We start from the raw sequence: 26153 nt of genomic DNA on the forward strand, positions 1-26153 counted from the left end.
CGTAATAAATTATGTTTTACGATAGTTTGGTCAAATAGAAAGCGATTTGAAAACTAAATATTTGCACTAATTTGCTGCGTAAACAATTCCTTTGGGAGTTGCAGGTCATCGGAAAATAAACAGTCAAACGTGATTTCTGTCAGAATGTGTCACTCATGAAGCAACAGAAATGTCTGTTGAACTTAATTTTTTCCTGTTATTCAATTTCCTTCTGATCTTACAAACTGGATGCATAAATCACAGCAGTGGTAACCACGAAGGATGCTTTTGCAAGGTAAATTAAGCTGCAATCAGCATACTCAAAAACTCTTCTCACTGCTTCAGGAACCGGTTTACAATATTATGAAATATGTTACTTTGGTTGTCGAGGTACCGAATTAAAAACTAATTTCAACTGAGCCAAACTTTTTATCCTTTTCAAAATTTAACTATAATTACCTTATTAAGGCTTTTGATATGAAATTCGTCAACTAAGAAAAAATCCCAAATTTGGTTCCTCATTCCTCTGTCCAAATTATTGGTAAGTTGACTCCTAAAACCAAAGAGGTTGGAATTCCATTCATTCACGGATGGCACTAAGAAAAAAAAACGAACATGTCAGACATCATCTGGCTTTGCTGGAGTAGGGTTAGTTGATGATTCATATTTGTATATACATGTATATGTAACTCTGCAAGGAAGGGCTTAGAATGTAATAAATTGTACCCCAGTCCATCCCTCTCTCCACATTTCTTGTCATCACAACCCAACTGCACAAGGGATTTGATGAAATTTTATAGGAAGGTCAGGCATTGTATGTAGATGTGCATGAAGGAATATGCATTATAAATGTTCCTGTACAAACTGACAAATGTAGTTACAGTCAGTGGACTCTAAAGGGAGATAATCCAACTTAAGGGCTTTACAAGTAAAAACCTCGTAAGTGCAACTCTTCCAAAACTGCTCAAGGGATTTTAATGAAATTTTATAGGAAGGTTGGGCATTGAATGTACATTTAGATATACATGAATAAATATGCTTGTAGTACATGTACAATGTAACAGTTGGAGGACTCTAAAGGGAGATCACTCAATTTCAGGGTTTTACATGTTAAAAACATGTCAGCACAACTCCTCCAAATCCTCTGAAGTGGTTTTGCTTAAACTTTATGTGAAGGTTTGGCATCATGTGTAGATGTGCAGGAAGGAATATGGTGACTGTCAGAGGATTCCAAAGGGAGATGATCTAACTTAATGGCTTAGCATGTTGAAAACTCGTAAGCACACCTGCTTTATTGCTCCAGAAAATTTTATAGGAAGGTTGGTCTGTAGATTTGCATGAAGGAATGTACATGTTGTAGCTCCTGTTGGAGGATTCCAAGGGAGATACAATTGAACATACCGGGCACATGTATATTTTTTAACTTAATATTTGAAGTGGAGGTACAGTTCCTCTTAGATGCCCCCAAATACATGTACAGTGTATATAATGCAGAGCAAATTTCTTTATGTACAAGACCAGTGTGTACATGTACAATGTATGGTACATCATTTACAATTGTGTTACATTTATTGATTTGAATGATCATAGTATGTGTAAAAAATTCTCTTCATCGTCATTTCTCCTTATCTTGTCTTTGACATAAAATGTACATGTTCATGTATGTTTTAGAGGAAATCTGTAGATAACAAGATGTTATTTATGCACAATTTTTCATTAAAATTTGAGATAAATTTTAAAAATTTCAATCATATATAGGTATTGTAAATTTCAGTATGGTGAACACATGCTGTCATCAGCAGCACAATGTAGAACCAAATAGGTAGGAATTTCAGGATTCTAAATTATGTAAAACCAAAAAAATATTGAAATCCAGTGCTAATTAATTCAACTACAATATGTAGTTTATATGTCAAAGAAACTACATTATTGCAGCTCTAATATATATATACAAGTGGTGAAACCTCAGTGTTTTACATTTTTTTTTCCTAAAAGTTTTTTTTTTTGGTGAAAAGGCATGTAAATTTACTTGGTTTATGCTCAATTACAAATTTAAAAAATCTCATGATTAATTTACATCACTCAGTGCTAAAAGGTAAATGCAGCAGGTGCAATGCACTGTACATGTACATACAGAACATGTACAAATGTAGATGTAAAAATTAATTGTTTGGAAAGAAACATACAAACTATATACATTGTTCATGTACAAATGTTTATTGCTTAGACCCAAGGTAAGTACTGGAAATTAATAGTTACAAGGTTGAGTACATGATGAAATACACCAAACAGAAATATTACATTATATTTTCTCTTCATTGTGATAAAACTGTTAGTTCAATGCTTGTGTTAACACATTTTCAATCTAATTTAAAAAAAAGTCAAAATCAAGTAAAAGTTCTTATACACAATTGTGTAATATTTAAAAAAAATATTAGGAAGTGGCCAGGGCATATTGTTTTCATGTACATGTACCAGTGTCATTCTGTAATACTGCAGCATCTACTTTAAAATCAAAAACCATTGTGTGCATTAATTACTGCAATTTTGTTCAATTTAGTCAAAATGTGTTTTTAAATTCGTGTATTTTTTAGAAAAACCTGACATAAGTATTGATCAAAATTTTGACTTTTTTAAATTTTAAGTGAGTCACTTAAAAACATAATATAAAATAATAAAAACGTTGCAATTATATTTAAAATCTACATATGTACAGTATTGCATTTTTAAAGTCAACTTAACCAAAAGAACTTTGTCTTTGGTGGATGTTTGTAGAAAAGCAGAGGACGCTTACCTTACCGGTGCACACGGTCCATGCTCCCAGTTTTTAGTGGTGTGCGAGTTGCTCAATTGGCTTTTGTTACTTTGTATGTATGATTTCAGTTACTTTATGTTCTCTGTTGTGTATGTCTGTTTTCCATGTCTGGTCTTTGTCCATGGATTACATTCTTTTGATTACCATTATTACCTTGGTTCCCTTGATTACTCTTTGGTATACAATTGCACTCATTGTAGTTGTGGCTTTTCAAGTGTTACCATTAATTTTCCTTCTTTTTTAGGGGAAATAATCTTTTCACAGGAAGTTTTGATATAAAAATTCAGAAACACACAATCAAAACTTATTAATATTCTTTTCAATGGTTTAACTTTGACATGATTTAGGCTAAAAGAAAACTTGTCTCTTTACCTTACTAAAAAAGGGCAAAAAGGGGTAAAATCATTGTTTATCTTAAATTCCTGTATATGTAGAAGGTTAACTCCTCATTCAATTTTGACAGCTCTTCTTAAATTTGTTATTTTTTATAACATTCTGTTTTGAGTTAATGAGGTACAAAGTGATTCATGAAAGCACCCTGAAACAGAACTTAGTTCTTAAATTGAATTTCAAAATATTCCGAATGAGTTATTGTGTCCATATTTATGTTTAAGTGTGTCAAAAACTAATATTGTGTCCACACTTGCCCCAAATGAACAGAGTTCAACTGGCTGTGGTCATATCATGCTGCTCTTGGCCAAGCTTTTTAATTTACCTCAGAACTGCAGGTGTTACATGACGAACAATTAATTTGGGCTGACTTCAGACTCTTGTTTGTAATTGCAATTTATGGTGGTAATATAAAGATAATTTAGATACAAATATATTAGTTGAAAGTGGGAACAGCTGTTTTGATGACAACAGTATAGTATTCCTGTATGACATATTTGATAGGGAAACTCTATTCAATGATATTTCATTAATCTTTCATGAATGTTTTTGTTAGATCAATACATGAAAGGTGGTATAAATTTTCCTTAAATAGTTTTGCAAAGTGTATTTATTTATGCATGCAAATGACGTACACATAGTTACCGAACTTTGTGAAATTCCAGAAATTTCATAGGCATAGACTTTTCTCTGTGATTTTAGAATGCACAAATATAGTAATTGATGACACGTGTTCATGTTCATGTACATGTATTTAATGCAAATGTACATGTATTACCAACTTGTAACTCTAATCAAGTCTGAATTTGCATTCATTGAAGCTGTGATGGATAGACCATGTCAATACAAACATGATAAATGTAAATTCACCTTTTTTTATTGTGATAATAGACTGTTCCTATAAAGTTTTAAATTTCTACACTATTCAGCACAAAGTTTGGTCTAGAGTTTTTTGGTACCAAGATTGTTTACAAAAAGTTAAACAACAAGATATTATTCAATTTTGAATTATGTAAAGTTTGAAAAAAATATATATATATATATATATTTTTTTTACAAAAATACATGTACATTTTGTACATTTAACTCCTACCATTTAGGTTGGCCATGTTGTTGGCTAGGTGGGTGAGGTGGTTGGTGTTTTTTTCTTTTTCTTATTGTTTGTTATTTATACAGTGTACTATATCTAAAGTAGTGACATCATTAAAAAGTTAAGTGTATACATGTACATTAGAAACAGGAACAGATTTGGTGAAACACAACAAATGAACCATTGTATAACCTGTACAATACAATGTACAAATGTATGCAATCACTCAAGGTACCAATTTACCAAGAAAAGATTTTGCTTGTAAAAATGGATTTAAACAGAAAAGAGGTTACTATTACATGTACATGTATAAATATTTTTCTTCCTATTTTTATATAAATCCAATATTATTATAGATTCATACATGTATATAATATTTTATTCAATAAATAAAATAGGTTTGGGTTGTTAAGTTTTCCTAGAAACAAATCAAATATGAACATGTACTAATGTATGTAAAGTTCAACAAATACATTTTTACATGCACTTGTTTTAGATAGAAAATGAGATAGCAAGCATTACAATGGACCTTTATTTAACAATTGGAAATTGTGATTCTATATAAGAAGTTTAGGTAGTGCGTGGATATTCTGCCCTTTTTTTGTAAATTTTCCCTTATAGATAATATTACTTGTTTGATGTGCCATCAAATTGTCTGTAATGAGCTAGAGTCCCCTTTTTTATCTAAATTACCCTGTCTTTTCAAACGCTGAAGGGAACACTAATTCTGTAGTTTATTTGACAGCTACAAGGAGAGGTAGATGATTGTACATGTAAAGTAGAGACACTAGATACCATCAACAATCAGAAAATATTTCCTCGTCTACAGAGTCTACTTAGTAAAGATTACTTCAGGTACTTCAAGGTAAGCAGCATTATTTGTTTATGTTTCTGGAAACAAGGCAAAGCCAACCTTAATACCTTAAAAAATATCTTTGTTTGATGTTGCTTGCTCACATACTTTCGACCTTAAAAATATCTATCTTGAGTAGGTAGATACATTGAACATGTTGGGTACATGTACAAAATGTAGGAATTGATGGACAGTTCTTAAATTATGAGATGTCTATATGAAAAATAAAACAACAAGGAATTTACTAGGATTGAAGCAGTTTTAGTTTATATATGCTATAGACTGCTGAACTCAGATCAGGAGTTTTGAAATTTTGGCCAGGAGTTTAGACTTTGGGCTAAGCAGCTAGATTTCTTTTCATATCATGTAGCTGCGTAAATGTCAGTAAATGGTTATTTTTTTGGTTAACATTAATATTCTAATAAAATATAGTTACTAGCGTTCTAATGCAACTATTGAATAAATATGTGAAAATGGCAAATGGAATTAATATGAAAATTAACATTATGGCATGCAATATAGATTTGAGTCAGTTATGGAATTGATACCCTGAAACTTATTACTTTATCCAATGAAATTTAACGTTACTGTAGGTGTTGTATTGAATAAAAATTAAAAGTAAGATACGTCAATCATTTGGATAGACCTGTTGATGCATATATAGTATGTTAATCTTTTAAAGTCCAATTTACCAAATGATGGTCCTGGATGAAAAGGGTGTATTACTATAATTCATGGACATTATTAAACTTACTTTCAAAATAATTGGTTAAAGATGATTGTAGTTTAACATTTACTTAAACCTCCAATTGAGAATACGACTAATAAACACAAAAGAACATCTTGTATGAAAAAGTCTTGTTTTTTGTAATTGTTTATTAGAATCTCTTCTGCACAATTATTTACATGCATAACCATGTACATGTAGCTTTCATTCTCCAGGACACACTGTTAAACCTTTTATTAGTAGACCCTAAAATTAATAATTATATCCACTGCCTTACTGTTGTTTTTTGTTCCCATGCCCAACTAAACAGTGAGGTATTATGTGATACTCTCCAAAATGTTACATGTCCCCTGACAGTTTCCAGATAATTACTTTCAAAGATAGTGAAGAAAGAATCTTTTTCAAACTTTGTATAGTAATTGAGTATTGTAAAATACGAATCAATTATGAATTACAGTTTGGTCAGACTAAACACAAAAGTTATGGACATTTTAAGTTGTTTTTATACCCCAAATTTTTTGTAACATGTCATTTTTATATCCCATTAGATGGCCTATTTTTATTCACTTGTCTTTCAAAATAAAAGTTAAATCTATCTTTACAATATGATATGTAGATGCACTGATTTACTAACAGATTTATCACTGTTGGTTCATCAATCCATTGTTCTGTTTTTCCATATGTTGCATGATTACTCAAAATGGCTTAGATCAATTTGATCAGTTTTAGAGGGCGATGTCATCATGGGAGCAAGTTCCTTTTCATTTTTTTATTGTTTTTTAAAACAAAAAAAAAAACATTTTAAAAAGGGGGCAGGCACATGATGAGCTTAAGCCCATCTTGTTTTTCATGATATATTTCAAGCCTGTTTTTTCCTCCTATTGATTCTTTTATATTTCTGTTGCTCTCTGATTATATTCATGTACTGTACTAAATGCTCCTTTCATATTTCTGGGTAACCTACAATATGTATGATCATGTAAGTATCATGTTTCAGTTTGATCTGACTGTAACAGATTGTTATGTTGTTTTCTCATATACTTGTAGGTCAACCTTCAGAAAACATGTCCATTTTGGTCTGATGATAGCAGATGTTCTTTACGAGATTGTCATGTTGACAAATGTGAAGAGGTGAGTTTTTATTTTTGTCTGGAAGAGTTTAATCTTTGTGTATTGTCAAAGATTTGATGAAAATTTTCAAAATTAGTTCATAATTTACCCTTTCAGGAAAAAACTGTGGCAGCAAGATGAATTGCTAATTACATTTTGATGAATAATTTATTTAATTCTCCTACACCCGTTTGGATTCAAATTTAACTTGTTGAACATTAATTAATCATGACAATTTTTTTTTCAACACAAAATTTTTATGTTTTTTTTTCATCCCCATATTTACCAGAGTTGTAAGACAAAATGGTCAAGCATTTTTTCTTCATCTTAATTTTTAGATACCATTGTATATAAATGAATTAATGGTTGATTGTTAAACAACTTGAATATGATTTTTTAAGGATCAGATACCTGCTGGGTTGAAGGGTAATGATGGAGTTCATGAAAACAAGGTAAAGTTGATTGTTATGTATTTATTTGAATGATGGATTACATTGGTTTTTTGTTGTTTTTTTTTTTATTATTATTTAAATTTTAAAAATAGAAATTATTTCTGTGTCCTCTAGAAGGATGTAAATTGGTACAATGCTTAAACTGGAGACTACTAAGCATGTTCTATTTTTAATTATTATGCTAAACTAGAGATTACCTCATGAATAATACCAGTGTATTTGAGGTCATTTCTGATGACATGTGAGAATTAGAAAAAAAATCCTGGTTTTGGTAATTTTTTTAACTACATTTATGATTAGAAAGAGTAAGATACGAAAAATAAGAAGTCAACAAAACTTCTTTCTTGAATTCACAAACACAACTTGTCTATTTTGTATGCTTAGCATGATGGAAAAGTGACAGTTAGATATGTATTTTTACAGTACACCGCTGAAGCACAAGAGGTGTCTTGTGAAGAGCAGAAAGAACTTGGAGCTTTAGATACCACCATCAGGTATAAAGTGGAACATCAAATACAGTATTAAATGATTGCAAGAGAAACCATAGTTTTTAGTACAACTGCTTTGGTTATGATAAATTGGCATTTGTCCATATATTTGCTTTGTAAATTGATACCACTGTCATTTATTTTTGGCAAAAACTCATAATAGAAATGTCCATTGTGGGTAATGTATAATTACCTGTATAATTTTATTACATTGATAACAGTGATTTATCAGACATTCCCTGTATTATAGATTTTAATAATTCACATTGTGAAATAAATATGATAATTTTACTCTCAGACTTTTAAACAAAATGTCACAACATGATTATCAATTCCCCAGTCACAAAATCTAAAATTAATGATGAAAATTGCAATAAATTATGATGATAATCTATTTAAAAAAACAGGACAATACTACATGTACATGTGTTTGTGAATAACCAATTTATGATAACTTGTGTCTACAAGTTCCAACACACTTTAAAATCTTGGCGTTCTTCCATACTAGTGTTCATATTTTTGTTGTTCATTGTTCACTCTTTCCAAAAAAATACCCTTTTATTCATAAGTATATTCTGTATTTTATATTACAGATATAAAAGCAGGTAATGTAGGTATGAGGGTTCAATTAAAAAACTCAGAAATTTTTTCTGTCAAAAGTTTAACAAAATAGGTGACATGATCCGTCTCTTTGAAACATAATGAATAACTTACTCCCACATTTTGTTTTCAGTGCGGAAACAAAAGAAGTGATAAGAAACTGGACTAAGTATGATGATGCACAAGAAACTTTCTGTGAAATTGATGGTATGTTACCATGGTAATGTAAAAATCCTAGAAATATTCAATGAATAAGAATGTTTATATGTTGATGAGTGTGCAGTGATTACACATACCTTTTTATCATTTGAAATTTCTTTAAAAAAATTTTTGGAAGGAGATTTTTCTATATATTTGATGCTAATGCTGCTGATGAGAGGTTTCTCCTTGAAATACATTTACAGCATATTGAAATTTGCGATACATATGATTGGTATTTTTTGTAACTTTTCCATTATGTTATATACATGTAGTTGCTTGATATTATGATCAGTATTCTGTCCAAAATTTATGTGTGAGTAAGTATGTCCTGCAGAAGTTTGGAGAATATGATTACTTTGCGAAATGAAGTGGACATTGGTTATATAAGTGCATTATTTAGACTACGATGATAACAATAGTTAACACTATGATGTAAAATTTGATAGCTATGAAATTAAAATCAATACAAAAAGACTTCATGTCATGTGGAGTAACACCTGTAGTTGTTATCATTTGTTGGACAATTTTTTTTTAAATTATTGATAAATAGAACAGGTTCGTCTTCAGACGGAAAATTCATATACCACCTCTATCAGTGTGATTCTGAGGTGGTTGTTATACTAGTCTACTGTTATACCAAGGACCTTAAGTACAGTTTCCTTTTAAGAACCCTTCAAATAAAGGAAGCAAGTAAATAAATTTTGTTAACTTTCTCTTAAAGAAAGTCACATTCATGATAAAAATTATCCATTAGAGTTGCATCTAAAATTGGAATAGTAATGAAATTGGTCAAAAGAATTGATAGTAACGAAATTGGTCAAAAGAATTTAGTCACATTCTATTTAAAAACCATTTTCCTCCATTTTATCACTACAGACTACTGTATAACCAGTTAATTTTGTTTCCTTTTTTCCAACGTCTTTCATTGATTTAATTTGAGAAAGTCACTTACAGTACACAGTACAGTACATTGCTGTTAATAAGTCTTACAGTGATATACCATATTTTGTTTTTTTTCAGATGATAATTCATCAGACTGTGACTATGTTGACCTACTTTTGAACCCTGAGCGTTACACAGGATATGCTGGTGCATCACCACACAGAATATGGAATAGTATATATGAAGAAAATTGTTTCAAGTAAGAACTCCTATGAGCAAACTAATATATATAGACAACAATGATCACAGTGTTATTGTGAAAGCATTACAAAGTTAATTTGTTTTCATGCCCTCCCTTGTCTTTTCTGAAAGTGTCCTATAAAACTAGTGTAATCCTATTGTTGACTATGGATTTTATTACTTTTGTTGTCATTGTCTTTAAGAGCTTACTCATAGACATGTTTACACTTGTTGAAGACCCTTTGTGATCTCTGAAAGTATTTGCTATTTGTATTTAGGTTATTACTGGTGCATTTGTTGAGTTCCACCTTGTCCATTCTTTTTTCTATTAATTAATTTCTATTGCCATGTGAGTGAGGTAAAACAAGAAGCACCTTTTCTGATTTTTTTCTATGAAGGATGTAAAGCATGCTCTTATCTCTTATTTGGAGCAATAAAATGTTAAAAAGAAATGCCTCGCTTATTTTTTTTCATGAAAAATAGCCTGTGAATCAAGTCTTATAAAATCACATCAGTGCATTCTTGGATGATGATATATTTTTTAAACGTAAGATGTCAAATGACGTCTTTCTTTTCAAGTTACAGAAGATGCAAGTCCTTCACTAATTTACAATAGCAAATGGTCTTATTTTATTAGAATAGTCAACTATAATAGGAAACTAATGGAATGCAAAAAAACATATATTGTATTGTGCAACACATTAAGAATATACAATCAATATATTGTTTACAAATCCAATTGCATGGGTATTGTATGTAATTATTTGTAAGAATAATGTAGCCATATGTTGCCAAAGTACAAAAGTTTTGCAAATTCTATTGAAAAAATTGTGATTACTTTACACTGCTGCTGGAGTTAGGGAATTCAATGGTTTTGCTTCTTAACTAAAATAATAACTAAATCACAGTTGGCAAAAGGAATACTCAAAACTGACATTTTTTCTTACAGTGTTTGTCATAGTTTCTTTTGAAAGTTTGTCTGATCAGGCATAAGTTGTAGATCTTACAAATAAATGGATAGTAATAATATTGTTACATTGCATTTTAAATATCAGCCTGTGTATTCATATGACTTCCATATGTGGCCCGAGAGCTCTGCTTGAGTGTTGATATAGGTTGAGGGTGGATGTGAAGGGTGATATGGAACAATTCAATGTTGTTATCTTTTTATCACATTTTGGATCATTTAATAAAACTATTTTAAGTCATAGTTGATTATAATTTCTTTTTTGTAAACAAATTATATTTGATTTATAATCAGAATGTTAGTTTCTTTACTAATGATATTACCATTGATGAGGGGCTGATATGGATGACATTGCTATTGATGACTGGCCAATAACTAGTTATTAGCCCTGGGCTGGTATTGTCTTGCAACTTCCACCATTATTAAATGGACAAAAATATCCATCACTTCCAAATATGTGATAAATTGAGTTATTATATTGTGAAGTCAGTGAATACAATCTAGTAACTTGTATATTTATTGCAACATAATGAATAACACATTCATCAGTGAAGTCTGTCTAAACAAGACACTGGATAATCTGAAAACTAGACACTTTTAAAAGTCCCTTTATATCAATTTAAATGTATTTTGAACCAAGGTAAACTGAACACCTGTCTAAACTGTGCAAACTTTCAAGTCCAAAGGGGTCCAGGTTTGACAGGTTTCACTGTGGTAGAAAATCAGTCATTTTTTGCATCAATTCATTGCCTGTAATACATGACTTTTTTTCTAAAGAAACAAAAGTCTAAAATTTATATTCTGTTGTATTTCTTAATGAAGGCCAAATTGTACGTGAGTACAGTAGACTTACTCATCTGATGTGATTTAACTGTGTTTGGATATTTTTCAGACCTCAGGTAGATAGTTCACATTATGGATCTCAACAGTCTTTAGCAGGTGAATACATTTATGTACAGTTGTCTGAATAGATTATTTCTGTGAATAGACTATCTGAGTTGCTGCCATTTTCTTATCACAATTTTAGTTTTACTTTGCTTCTTTATACCCCCTGTTTTGCAGGAGGTATTTTGTGATCTTGGTGTCTGTCAGTCCATTTGTTCATTAATTTGTCCATAGCATTTTTTGTTACAGTTTTTTAATCAACTCTTTATAACAGCCTCTTAATATTTTGACAAAAGATTTATAGGTATGCCATAACATGGAACATGATTTCAGACTGAAGCATGACTGATAATTTTTTCTCAGTATGGCTACTGGGGTAGAGAGGCTGGGGGTGGGATATCCTTTAGTAAGCTTTGCTTAAAGTTTTTCCAGTTTTTCTTGTGATACTGTAATAAGTTAACATTATTTTTAAAAATTAGTTTTCTCTGGTTTAATGCTTTTAAAAATTTATTGAGCTTTTAATGATCTCTTTATACTAGTATGTTATAGTAGGTGCCAGTTATTTAGTTTAACATTTAATATCTATATAATAGATTTTAATTATGTTGGAGGTAGAGTATTTTTAGTACTTCTAAGCTTCTAGATTTTGATGAAGGATAATGAAGTACATAGAAATCATGACAACCATTTTGGTTGAAATTTTTCACAAAAATGAAATACACCATCTGTTTGACTGGACATTTTTTGCCCCCCCCCAAAAAAATGCAAGAAATAAAACAAAACAAAAAAATGGTAGGATTTCAACTGCTGGTACATGTACACTCCTTTGAATGACCAATGAAGAAAATTTGAATTAATAGTTTGACCAAAATCATGAAAAGAACAAAAATTGGCACCCATTATACAATAGTTTCTCGGGGCTGTTCCAGTAAAACATATGAGGGAGGGGGGTAGGCACTTTTATTCTTTGTATATGGCTAATTGTTCAGGTCTCTTGACAAAATATAGAGTTTTTAAAGTACAAAACATCAATAGAACTTCTATGGGTGTCTCCCCAGGTGAAAAAGTGCCTTCCTCAGGTAACTCATATCTTTAATGGTACAGCTCTCATTAGTTTTAAAGAGGTTACCTAGCTTATACTTTTAATTCATAACTACAGTCTACTTCCATCACACTTAAGCTTAATCAACTGTACTTATACATATATGATATACTTTCTTTCTGATTTACTCTTTAACTTGACTTTTTTAATAGCACCTTATTTAACAGGTAGGCATATAAGGCACAGGATCTTACCTGTCATGACATAGATGATAGAAGTTTTTGAGTAGAGTGATGTGTTGAATAATTTAGGAACTCATTGGTTTAACCATGTTTAGCTAGCAGTGTATCAAATTAGCATGCATTAACTAGTCATTTTTCACATTCCAAAAGTCCCCTCAAATGGTGAGGCATGATATGCTATGTTAGAATAAGCTTGTACTGCTAGCTGATAATTATTTTTAAAGAACAAAGTAAAAAAAGTATTTTGTATATATTTTCTTCAAATTAACTCAAAATATTCTTTCAAGTTTTACATTGTACTTCATTGGTACAGGAAATAACAAATTTACTTTTCCAATAAAAGCTTATTTGGTAAAAGCTCAAAAAAAATAAAAGTAGCCTATTATCTTTGTTTTCGAAAATATTGTTCCTATGATTTTGTTATGATACTTGGCATTAGGGTGTCAGCCATTAGCTTTGTGTTATCTGCCTGTGTTTAGCTTATTTTTTGACATTCTACATCATCTGCTGACATCTTTCTTTAAACATCGTTACTTATGTTTTTACCTCAAAATTTCATCTTCTTAAAGCATTCTATAAAGCTTCTGAAATGACAGGTGAGAATCAATTCAGGTGCTACAGTGGTACCATAGCACAACACATCCATAACTAGCTTATTAACTTGGTTGGAAGCATTTATACTTGCTACACTAAAACAATCGAAAATGATTCACATGTGTTTCTGTACTGGGGCGTGGTGTCTCAGATTTTTGTCTATAAATGTTTTGAGGCTGAAGACTTTGTATTATTGTTAAGTTAAAAGGAATGAAAATTTAGATTAAATAGTGTTTTTTTTGGGGGGGGAGTGAAACACGTGTTGGTTATTTTCTTTATGCATTTTACAGACACGGAGCAAATCTCAAAGCAAATTGGGTTGGTCAGTGATCATTTCAAATGAGAATTTAATAAAAATTGTGACGAACCAAGCAGTAATAGTTTAAAGCAGTGAAGCATGTTGATTCTTTTTACCCAATTTTCAAACATTTTCACCAAGAGTGTATTGTTACCAATGAAATATGTTGCATGTGTGTATATTATTCAGAATGTACATGCATTTTACGTGCAATGACTATTAAAGGTTTTAGGTTTTAAATTCCTCTGTGTTTTCGGCCATATTATAGTCATATATGCTTGATTGCACAACACCCAGTTTGCTCTGAATAGATGTAAGTAACAAAGGAATGTGGACTACAACACAAGCAGGGTTTAGTTATTGGAAAGAATTATCTATTTAGTAGTTACTTGTATTAACAATTTTGTATGAATTATATTTTTAGTTTTTAGTCCTGTAGTTTTTGGTAAATTTTTAGTATTCAATGTTGGTTCGAATTATTTTATATATTTTCCCCCATTTCCCCCTAATACATTTTTACCTTTCACTTCTTACCATTTTAATTTGCTTTAAGGGAAATAAGAAAATTAAAATTTAATAGTTTCCTCTCCTCTATGTATGGTGATCTTTTTGTGCAGAAAACTCCTAGAAAAAAAACCTGCCATGTTATAAAATGGTTGAGTGTTAATATTTAACTAACAAACCTTCGTATGTTACAAATAACAGGCTTGATTAACCATGGGATTTTTTCTTAAAGCTACAAGTGGTTTGTCATTTACTAATGTTTGGTTTTTTTTTCTCCCTTTTCCCCATCTCAATTTTGACCCATTGACAAAAGTCCTTTCCTTTCAATCCATTTTTACATCTACCTTTGTTAGGGTTATGGACATATATTTTTACTTACAATAATAAAATGTCAAGATTAGAAGTAAATTTTAAAAAAATCTATTATGTATCAATTTTTAGCTAGTTTTATTCCAAAAGTTGGTATTAAGTATGGTAGGTGGGATGAAATCAGGTGTTAGAGGTATTAAATGTTGAGGGGTTTAAGAACTTTTTTTTCAATTGTTACATGATATGAAAAAGACACTGCATGTTTTAATTTCAATACTTCTGTTTTAATGTTTTTAATTTTTATATTGCCATATTATAAAGTCAAAATATATTGCATTAAGTGTGATAGTAATTACATTTAATAACTCATAATTTCATCATACACTTTAAAATTGGTTAGGGATTTTTTTTTCAATATTTACTCAAAGATAACAAAAATGACTTTATTAAATGCACTTATACATTTGTGAATTATTTCTAAATGATATAGATATTGTTTAGGGAAATATTTCTATTCATACATTTAATTAATTGTGTACTGTAGGGTAAGTTATAGTTACGAACTGCAGAATCCCATTAAACTGATTTCATAATGTGCTTTTGCCTAAAAAATCTTTGATAACTGTGATGGTATACTATGATGATAATTGGGGAATACATGTAGAAGTGGTCTTTCTTTTATTTAATGACAATCACTGGATATATTTCTTTAGGTAGTTAACTAGACAATTGAGAAGGAGATTTTAACTTTCATTCATTTCTAAGGTATCTAGGTCTAATAGAAAGTTTAAGTATGGGTCTGTCTAAAAATCAGGCAAGGGGTGATTCATCATATCTCAAGATAATCAATGAAAATGTTCTAACACATATGTTACATCCTAAAAGCAACTCTTTCTTGTTTCATTTCCTTAGTTCTGCTTTATATCGGGAAATAATTTTTGATTAGATGTAGAGTAAAAAAATTCTAGTGGAAATTTTCCTTTATCTCTAGTGACCAACTATCGTGTGTGATCTTACTGTTGAATACACTTTCTATGAGGCTTACTGAAGGATTTCCAAGGATTTTTTGGGATTAAGATATGCATGAATCACTAATCATAACCTTCTGTCTGGTTTTAATGTAGAGCTGTACTTAAATCTATTCAATTGACTAGTTAACTACCTGAGAAAGTTCATCAGGTAATTGTGTATTAATCAACATAAGACCAATTATATTCCTTGAACATGATCATTGTATCTGCTATAAAGTATATGTTGTTCTTCTTGGTTCTGATTTCTACTTGGTTCTGTGTTACAGGTCTGTGTTTGGAGCAGAGAATATTTTATAGGTTGATATCAGGACTTCATACATCCATCAATCTACACCTGTCGGCTAATTATTTATTTCAAGGTGAAGTTGTATAAAAAATAAAAAGTTATAAGAACAGGGTATACCTGTCACAGTCAATACAAGCTCCAAATGGGAAGTCAGTGAAGTTAAAAATATTCTTTAGTTAGTACAGGTGTCATTTAGCACATGAATTAAACCATCTCAAAGACATGATAGTATTTGCAAAGATATTGGACTGTACTGCTTGCAATGGTCAGTTTGTTATTAGAAATACAACAAGATAATGTCTATAAATAAAGTGGCATCACATTGTCTTCTCCCATTGCTCTAGTAGTATAGTAGTATCAAAGATCAATATTACTCTTTAAAAGTTTTTATTTTATACTGAATACTGGTATTGGTTACCATTGTGGGTTAATATAATACATGTAGGATTCCAGAGACTTACCAAAGCTGTAGGATAAACAATTTGTCTGCACATAATTTCATGCTCCTGCCTACATCTCCCCTGACCCCCCCCCTCCCCCACACACCAAAAAAAAAAAAAATTGAGTGGTTGGGAAAACACTCCTTTACTACTGTAAGAACATACTTCATCCAAAGAAAGTTTCATGAACAGTTCTCCTGTACCATGTGTTTGTAGTTTTATTCATCAATAAACATGATGAATGTATTTCCAGCTAAGAAAACAAATTGAAACTGTCTATTTGTACTAGGATATTATTTCAAACCATGTGGTATTTTTTCTTTAAGATAAAACTGGATTTGGCAAGACTACATGGGGAATGAACACTGAAGAATTCTTGAACAGATTTGATCCCCAAAATGTACCAGAGGGACCACAAAGATTGAAAAACTTATATTTTACATATCTGGTGGAACTGAGGGCTTTAATTAAAGCAGCACCATATCTCTTGGAGGTGGGTACATATGATAAAATTAAAGCAGCACCATATCTCTTGGAGGTGGGTACATATGATCAAATTGTCTAGAGATAACATGTATTTGCATTTAGTAATTAATACTATCAATTTACCATACAAGACAAATATGAAGCAAGTATAATCTGGACAAGAAAATTTACCAGAATAGGACAATCAAAATCAGTGACACTTTGAAAGTGGAAAAAGAAGTTATTTTTAATGTCCAGAGCTGTTTGTTTACTTCTTATTAAGTACCAGCTCATATGAAATTCAGACAATGCCTTTGGTAGACATGAATCATGGATTATAAAAATCCACTAAAAAAAGGATGCTTTTTTGGTCTATATGTACTATATTTTTGCCTAACCACAGGCCTCTCTTTATTAAGATCTTTAATTTTGAGAAAACTACACATTCATCTCCCACTGAAATCAAACCAAATGAAGAAAGATAACTCTTGCAAAGTGCCAATTTAATAAATAATCTTATATCATTTTTACATCAGAAATGCAACAACAAAATGACAAACTACATGTTGTAAGACGGGTTATGTGGTCTGTAACTGTTTCTGAATTAGAAATTAAAGTGAATTTTGTTGATTTTTTATATGCATGCATCACCTTCTATCTAATTTTTATACAGACTGCTACTTAAATTATCTAAATTGGAAATAACTTATGCAAAGCTCATGGTGTCAACTTAAAGTATCTTAACTCCAATACTGGTCATGTCATGTGGTATTCCGGTTATTGGAATCTCATTTTCTATTACTCTGGCTGAAAGCAATTTGCATGGGTAACCAGTCTAGTCATGCAGGTTTTTCTTCCTTTTTTGTATGACCAGTTTTATAACTGTTTTGTCATATCTGCAGGAGAATCTTAATCATTTTCTTTTCAAACTGAAATCAGACTTTCAGTGATTTAAAGATCATAGGTTGAATGTGTACAGATTATTGTAATCATTTAAATAGCTTGAAAAGTGTCTGAAAGTTCTGTATTTGAACATTTAAGATATTGTGTATTTAACTTACTTACATACTTATATGAGCAAATATTGTTTTAATCATTTTCTAGTCAGAACTTTAAAAACTAAAGTATTGTTCAGTAGCATTTACAAGCACATATTTATCCCTCTCCTTCAAGATTTTGTTATTGTTGGAATGTGGAAGTAGTATATAACATCATAGAACTGATACAAAGAGAGCTCACTGCTTAAGTTTCAGTTCATTAATGATTCATCAGTAAGTCCTGGAGTAAGTCTCTCATTATTACAGCAACGCACATGATACAAAATGTTCACGTATGTTATTGATTTGGTGAAAGCTCTCGGCTATAAACACATTATGGATTTTTTTATTTACAGGAAGACTTTTACACTGGTAATGAGGAAGAAGACAGAGATGTTAAGAATGGCATCAAAGATCTTCTAAATGTCATACAGTTAGTCTTTTCATTCTCCTTATTTTTATGTTGAAGATTGTTGGTAAATCATTTGCCACACAAAATACCTATATAATAAGTTATTTTGGTGGGTTGAAATTTTGGCAATATTAAGGCAAAAGGGTTTGCAAAAAATTTTGTTTGGCATTTTTTGTTTTGGCATATATTGAGTGGTGCACTGAATTTAAGCCAAGAGTTAATGTTTTAGGGAATTTATTTTGGCATTTATTGGCAGATCACTAAAAATAAGCCAAAATTAGCACCCAGCGAAAATTACCCTCTATACCATACCACTATTACAAGCACAACTAACGTTTGTCCCTTTCAGATAATTTTCAAAACTTTAAAACGGTAAATAAACTAGGCCAGTAAGTCTTGTTTCGTAAAATGTTTTATATTATTTTGCTCCTCCTAAATCTTTTATGATTAAAAAAAATATCTCTTTTTTATATACTCCCTGGATCAAGAAGCATGGGTTTCAATTGAAAATAGTGTTATGAATCCGTAATGAGGAAATTAATAATATAAGTTAATTGACAACCTATACAATATAAGTAGATTGATATTACAGTAAATAAGGGTAACAACAAATTACTTAACTCCAATCAGATCCATAATCAAGTCAAGTCCAAATTAAATCTGACAAAATAGATATTACATCACCATAGTAGCTGGTACTGCAATGGAACTTGACTTGGTTCAGGCATTTAAAAAAAATGGTGGATTAATTATGGGTTTTACAGTGCACCAAATCTCCCTCTTCCATTTTGGCATGAATATAACAGTGTTTATGAAAGAATGCTCTAGCTAGTGTGTATTATAACTATGCTTTACACAGGATTCCAGTATTTTAAAAACTATTGGTCAATTTTCTGTTTTCAACAGTAGAAATTCCTGAAAAAAAATTATGCACATGAATGAATCTGACTATATGTGTCATTACTTTTTATTTAGTTTTGCATCTCTGTTTCAGAAGTAATGAAAAAAATTTATGAAGTTAGTACACCAATGTAGAAAAAAATAATCTAAAATTTTGATGTTTCTTTTATTTCAGACAAGCACCTGACCAATTTGATGAGAGCAAATTGTTTCAAGGTGATCCAAAAGAGGCTAACAAATTAAAGGTATGTGAAATATAGCCTCCTGAAGCAAACAGTATGTTGTGATTGATATTGAAAATATTTATATTTACTTTAAATCCCTCAAATTTGAGAAGATCAAGGAATATTTTTACACTTTTATCTAATCACATTGTCCATAACACCTGTAAGCCTAGAGAGTGTTAATGATGATACTGTCACTAAGTATTTGAAATCTGCAGTCATGACAAAACCTTCAGTAATACATATACAGATTGTTTGATAATGTAAGATGTAATTACTGCAATGGAAATCAGGTGACATTATCTACAAAACTGAAACCATTACAATGACTTGCAAAATTTTAGTATAAGTTTTATTTTAGTAGATTTTTTTTTAATATCCAACTAGTTAATTGCTATTCATCTCTTTCAAAACAGTATATTTAAGAATTTTACCATAATTAAAAAACACCATTTAAATTTCACAGTTTTTGTGTACTGATCATTCTCAAGAAACATAAGTTTCAAATAAGTTTCTTTGAAACCTTTGTTATTTTTATTTTTACAGGAGGAGTTTCGAGCCCATTTTATGAATATATCCAGAATAATGGATTGTGTTGGTTGTGATAAGTGTAAACTCTGGGGCAAGTTACAGGTATGATCTAAAGTTTAAATCTATTTTCTCCCATTTTAAGCTGGTTATTAAAAATGCCTATGACATTTTAACAACTGGGTGGTGATTAAATTTCTCTGGGAGGTTCCCACCATTTTACATTTTTCAAGTCTTCTACAAAGTTCATGTTGTAAGAGGCGACTAAATAGTGCTTAAAACCCTGGCCTGGGGCTAGGGCGCTCTTCCCACAAAGCAACTGGGATGTATTGGCCAGGTGATGGAATGGGGTATCCCTGGCATGTAACATGCTTGGGTCCTCAGGCCATAATACGGAAAACCTGACTGCAAACCATAGTGATGCAACGTATTGGGAAAGATGCCATGTTCCTTGCACATTAAAAAACCCTGCTGTGGTATCTCTCAGAGCAGGAACCTTTTGGCTCCGCCACAGGAGGCTAAATTGCCCAACCCTACCCACCTCTCCCTATTTCCAGTGGCAATCAAAATTTGTCGATGCTATGATCCATATGTCCCATCCCTTTTTCATGTCATCATCATTTCATGTTCATTTTAACATCCATTTCATGTTTATGCTTAAATATAGCTGAAATATTGCTGTTCGGGCATTAAACCTCAACAATCAATCATTAAATTTTGTGTTTATCTTGATAAATTTGATATTAACAAGCATTAGCAAAAACATTGGAAGAGGATGCTATAAAAAAGGAAATGATTTGTTTAGAAATATGTGGATGGAAGCATATTTTTAATCATATTTAGAATTTACAATCATCCACTGAAAGTTAGTATTTAAAATTTTTGACTTATTTTTAATAAACATTTAAAACAAATGATCTGTCATGAGTACTGAACTTATATATATAAAATAGAACAAACTGAATGCCTTGAATTAAGGGGAATATTTTTTTTCAGGTTCAGGGAATGGGTACAGCTTTAAAAATATTGTTTTCTGGAGACCAGATTGGTCCACATTCCACAGTTAATGCAAACAAAAAGAAGAAATTCCAGCTGAGGAGAACGGAAATTGTCTCTCTTATTAACGCTTTTGGAAGGTAAGGAATAACAGATTTTGAATTACGTGTTAATTTTTTAAAATAGATATAACTGTGAAAGTACTTGTAATCACGGGTATCAATTTTCGTGGTTTTGGGTGAAAGCACAGGTTTGTAGATTCTTGAATTTGTGGCTTTGATGATTTTGTCATACTATTTAAAGTAAACATGCATTTTCATATTTTGTGGTTTACCTTACCCAGAAAATCCACAAAGAATTTGTACCCATTGTACAATACTACATTATGTAATAATGTAGTAGTACTTTCACAATAAACAATTGTTTCAAAAGATTTTCTTTCTTTTACGCCCTCCTCCTTTCTAAAGGAAGGTGGTATGCTGTTTTACCTTTGTCCATCAGTCTGCCACTTTTTAATAACAGTTTTCTCAGCAACTGCTTTTCACAAGCTTTATATAGGTGACCCATGCTGTGGGTTTAGTTTTTGGGCTAGGACATTAACAGCTTCATGTTTAATGACTTGGCTTATATTTATATTTTAACTGTATACCAAAGTGGGATGCAGTGGTTTAATTAGGAGGGATTTTATTTCTTAGTTTATGGCCACACAGATGGAAATTAAATATACTTTTAAATGATACAAACATTTTGAAGAATGCTTATTTTTTCTGGGGAAAACTTAAAACATCCCCTCCATTAATGTTGGTAGGCATAGAAAATTTTACACAACATTATTTTGAGTAGCCATGAAATGTTTCTTGATTATTGAAGATATGATCAACACAATGTAAGAGCATCTTATAGTAGTGGAAGTACAAGGGATAAAGTCATTCAAAAATAATTCATTGTTCGTCCCTTATTTTAAAGAAACACAAGATGAAAAAGTGTCATTTTTTGTAGGTTATCTAGTAGTGTGCATACTGTTGAAAAATTCAGAAAGATTCTGAGCTGACAGGGGGAAATGACCATTTGGATGGACCACCTTAGTCTTTCTTCGAGTCTGTTACTTTACCCACCACTAAAGTTATTCCACAGTAAAGACTTAGTTGATGTTGGGTTGTTGCTGCTGTTAACAACTGTTACGCAATTACATGCTTATTCTTAGCCCTTTGGATTACAACATTTCTGTTTGGAAATATTGCAGGAAAAGAAACATTGTGCTTCTATAAGCATTATGCCAGTTGAGTCGTATGATATTGTTCTATACTAAAAATTAGTTTCTTTTTTCACATTAGTTATATAATCATGAACACATTATCGTTGCACTGTTTTGTTGCCATGCACCATACCTGTAGCCAGGGTGCATTAGGAGGCTTAATACACACTTAAAAACTGTTAAAACAAGCTTTAAATTGTTTAAACACTATTAAAATCAAGAAAGTTTTGTCCAAATAATCCCTTTCAAACCCCCTAAAAAAATTCTGGCTACAGGCCTGCATGCACGATACAAAACAGGGTACATGGAAATGGTCTCTGTTTATTGTGTTCAATTAGTAACTTAGTAAGACACAGTTATATCTGGACTGTGCATGATATTGCAATCAAATTCTGTTACATGATTATGCACAATATGTACTTTTCTCTTTTGCCGGGTTATTTACCTTTTCAAACTTTTCTTTAGTCTTCAAAATTTTGGTTTGCTCCTTAAGAAGACATTTATCTGCATTTTATGCTCAAACATGCTTGTTTATTAAAGTGAAATAGTTATTTTATTTTGAGTTTCATGTTCACTCTTGTCTTCAATAACTGACATTAACTCTTGTAATTATTACTTTAGTACAAGAAGTAGATGTTGTGAGTCTAATATTAGATGTGTTGCAAGCACAAAAACATTTGCAAAAATCTATTTTAACCTAAATGTTGTGAAAGAATAATAAATTTCTGATAGCTAGTTCATGTAGCCATGCTTAAAATTTTATGACTGTTTATGCACATATCTTAAGAACAAATTTAAGGATAATTTCCTTTTCTTAAATTTACAATGATGAAATATAAATACAATATTTTTCAAGAAACAGTAAGTGTTAAGTAAGTAAATTTTATAATCTCAATTGTTTAAGGTGCTACCATTTTCTTGTAATTTTCAATGAAATATGTATCTTGCAATTTCTTGCTTTTTTTAGTTTGATTATGTTTGAATAAGAATGATTTTGTATGGAAGAGTGTACTGAGTTTCAGAATGTATGTAAATATATTATGATAGAAATTCATTGATATGACATAAAACTTTTCAACCTACCATTTTATGTGCTGTGAAACCTATCTTAACCAAACTCTCTTCTGACTGAAGAATTTGATCAGTTTAAACAGGTGCTTGGTTTAAACAGGTTTGAAATGCTTTGATTATGTAATGAAGGGACCAGGGGCTGATCCAGGATTTCAGATAAATAGAATTAAAAAATGTGCAAAGCCAGGCAAGAAGATTTTATAAAAAATCCAGATTTCATGCCAAATTTTCCCTCATTTTTAGAGGGGCATATTCCTTGCACACTTTTCCTTGGATCTTCAGACTTCAATCAATGTCAGGTTTGTTTTTGATAGGATTTACTATATATGTTACCATCAAATTTTTAGACCGATACTACTTTAAAATTTTTTTACAATTAACTTATAGGAAACATATTATCCTTATTAAGATAGCAGAATTATTGTTTACCAAGTTTAAGTTCATTTACCTTTTGACCTGTGCGTTTGATTTGAACCTTAGGATGCAATTAATGGAAAATTTTACCAAGTTACCAAAGCAAACACAGTTTCTTGTCTTCAGCATGTAGTCAGTGATGAAATTTTTACCAAAGATACATTTATTAACTTTGAATATTCTTTCCAGATCAATATGTTATGGCATTAATTGACACACTTGTGTCCTTTTAAAGGAAAATATATTAACATGAAAAATGAACTTTTTTTTCCAAATTAGGAAGATCTTATTTTCATGTAAAGTTATAATATTTTACTATAACATTCATTCACAGATTAAATTCAATAAAAAATTGAAATAAAGGAAGTTTTACATATGTGCAGGAAAATTTTGTTAAAGATCGATGGTCTTTGTATAACCTGCTATCACATTCCATTAAATGTATAATGCACATTGATTTTAACTATGGAACCATATATTATGGTTTTGCATTCCAGTTTCATCTTAAAATATAAATAATTACCAAAATCACTTTAGTTATATCTGATTTTTTAAATGATAAATGTGAAGGGAAAATTAGGCTTTTTAAGAAAAATGTTATGAATATAACGTGGTTTACTCCAAATCTTTGCTTAAGTGTCTGACCAGAATTTTTCTGATGTACCAAACACACTCTATTCACTGCATCTCAGAAATTTCAAGAATGTTGCCATGTCTACAAAAATGAACGATTTAAGACAACTTGATACTATTGATGTCTAATTTGAATATTGTTCTGGAATTTATTAGCCTTCCCTGCAGCAGTTATTTAGAGAAGAGGAAAAAACAACTGCTACTGCATGAAACTTGGGTGCATTCCATAAAACAACAAAAATTCTGTGTTTTCATCAAAGTTTGTTATGTCCAGTAGTGTAAGTACGAATGCATCATTTGTGTTGTTATTTTTTTTGCTTTCAGTTGATTATGATAATACAGAGTATAAAATGAACCTCCTTTTGGACTTAAAACTGGTTCCATCAAGACAGAAGTATGGTTGATTCAGTTTCAAAATATTTTTAAATTAGTATGAAGGGACTTTATAACCATGACTGGCATAGACAGGTATTCAGATTATTCAGGGTACAGTTTAGACTGGATTCTCTGTATTTGAATGTTATTATTCATTGATTACTGTAAACATGTTAATTATTATCATTAATTACTGTAAACATGTTAATTATTAATCATTGATTACTGTAAGCATGTTAATTATTAATCATCGATTACTGCAAACATGTTATTTTTCGTGGTGTACTAATATTCACTTTGAATAAAAAACTTGGAAAGTAGGACCCGCGAAATTGATTTTTAAAACTGCAAAAATTGATACCTACGAAAATGTTCATTTGAAAGAATCTGTGATAGTTAAAATGTTTACAGTATGTTGTAATGTTGAAAATTTGTTTCAATGTTCATTAAAATGATTGCTTTATTATTTAGAATGAATTGTTTTTTTTTTTTAATTTGTTTGTGTGAGTGATTTATTTATACAAATGTATATTGATGTAATAGATTTCTACATACATAAATGATAGTCAATTTAAGCCACGTAAATGTATATACTTTTTTTCATTTTTTAAGTTTGAACATGCAAGGCTTACAATGTGAAAAATATGATATCAGGCACTGTGAGATACTTCATAAATCCTGTGTTAAAATTACTTTTTGAAAAGCTAATTGGGAAAAATCAAGAGAAATCTAGACCTAATTTATTAAGTCCAAAGAATTTCAAATCTTGTAATGTACAAACAAGTGTGAACTAAACCATGCTGTCATTGCATTGTATGTCTTATAAAAGAAATATTGGTGTAAGAGTACAACTTACACAACAGAATTACAATATACAAAATAATTTATTTCTACATTGGTATTTGATTCCTGATAAGTTCATGTACATGTATATTCATTTGCAACCGTCTTGTTATATCAGTTTATTTAAAGGTTTTTTTTTTCCTGGTTACATTAAGATACAATAAGAAATATCAGTCCTATAAAATCCTTTAGACTAGACTAGAACAGTTTCATATGCTGTAGACAGTTTTTCAATAGATCAAATACAGTTTTCTCTTCTAAACTAAGCTTCCTTTGTTTCAGAGGTGTTTTGGTGTATATGAGGTATATTGTTTGTTGAATCTCTTGTGATATTTATTTCCTACAATCTTTGTTAAGATATAGTTGTTCATGTTCACAGATTTCATTGTTATTAGAGTATTCCATACTTTTATCATTAAATACATCTATCATTAGTATTATTTAAGGAAAAAAATGTGAAATACCTACAGCTACAAGGACTTGTACTCATAACACTTGATGAACTTGCAATAGCAACACCAAATTAACAACAATGTATAAACTTGAAAGAGTAATCAAGGGAACCAAGGTTTTAG

The 26153-nt window shown here is 30.6% G+C and overlaps 1 protein-coding gene across 10 annotated transcripts; it reads left to right on the forward strand.

The window, feature by feature from the left end:
• The first annotated feature begins 95 nt into the window (after window positions 1-95).
• On the forward strand, window positions 96-26012 carry LOC148625117 (ERO1-like protein beta). Of its 10 annotated transcripts, none has more exons than XM_088568413.1 (17): window positions 96-274; window positions 5020-5139; window positions 6902-6985; window positions 7366-7416; window positions 7840-7910; window positions 8638-8711; window positions 9726-9846; window positions 11687-11733; window positions 12934-12948; window positions 13533-13559; window positions 15966-16058; window positions 16752-16963; window positions 18284-18360; window positions 19415-19484; window positions 20010-20096; window positions 20988-21127; window positions 21987-26012. In XM_088568413.1, exons 1-17 carry the CDS (start codon window positions 170-172, stop codon window positions 22036-22038), a joined length of 1446 nt encoding a protein of 481 aa, XP_088424539.1. In that variant the 5' UTR covers window positions 96-169; the 3' UTR covers window positions 22039-26012. The 10 variants fall into 10 exon arrangements, with proteins under 10 accessions (XP_088424539.1, XP_088424545.1, XP_088424540.1 ...); XM_088568419.1 differs by having other exon boundaries at window positions 16752-16918; XM_088568414.1 differs by lacking the exon at window positions 13533-13559 and adding an exon at window positions 14280-14300.
• Window positions 26013-26153: the final 141 nt, after the last annotated feature.

Source organism: Perna viridis, chromosome 2 (assembly GCF_037379345.1).
Source record: "Perna viridis isolate PV_CMFRI_1.1 ecotype Kerala chromosome 2, ASM3737934v1, whole genome shotgun sequence".
NCBI lineage: Eukaryota > Metazoa > Mollusca > Bivalvia > Mytilida > Mytilidae > Perna > Perna viridis.

Bases quoted from the DNA above. Each gene is read 5' to 3' on its own strand.
- LOC148625117 (XM_088568413.1), top strand. From the start codon at position 170: ATGTCTGTTGAACTTAATTTTTTCCTGTTATTCAATTTCCTTCTGATC. The intron at 6,986-7,365 runs GTGAGTTTTTAT...TGATTTTTTAAG, and splicing joins ATGTTGACAAATGTGAAGAG to GATCAGATACCTGCTGGGTT. The intron at 20,097-20,987 runs GTATGATCTAAA...ATTTTTTTTCAG, and splicing joins AACTCTGGGGCAAGTTACAG to GTTCAGGGAATGGGTACAGC.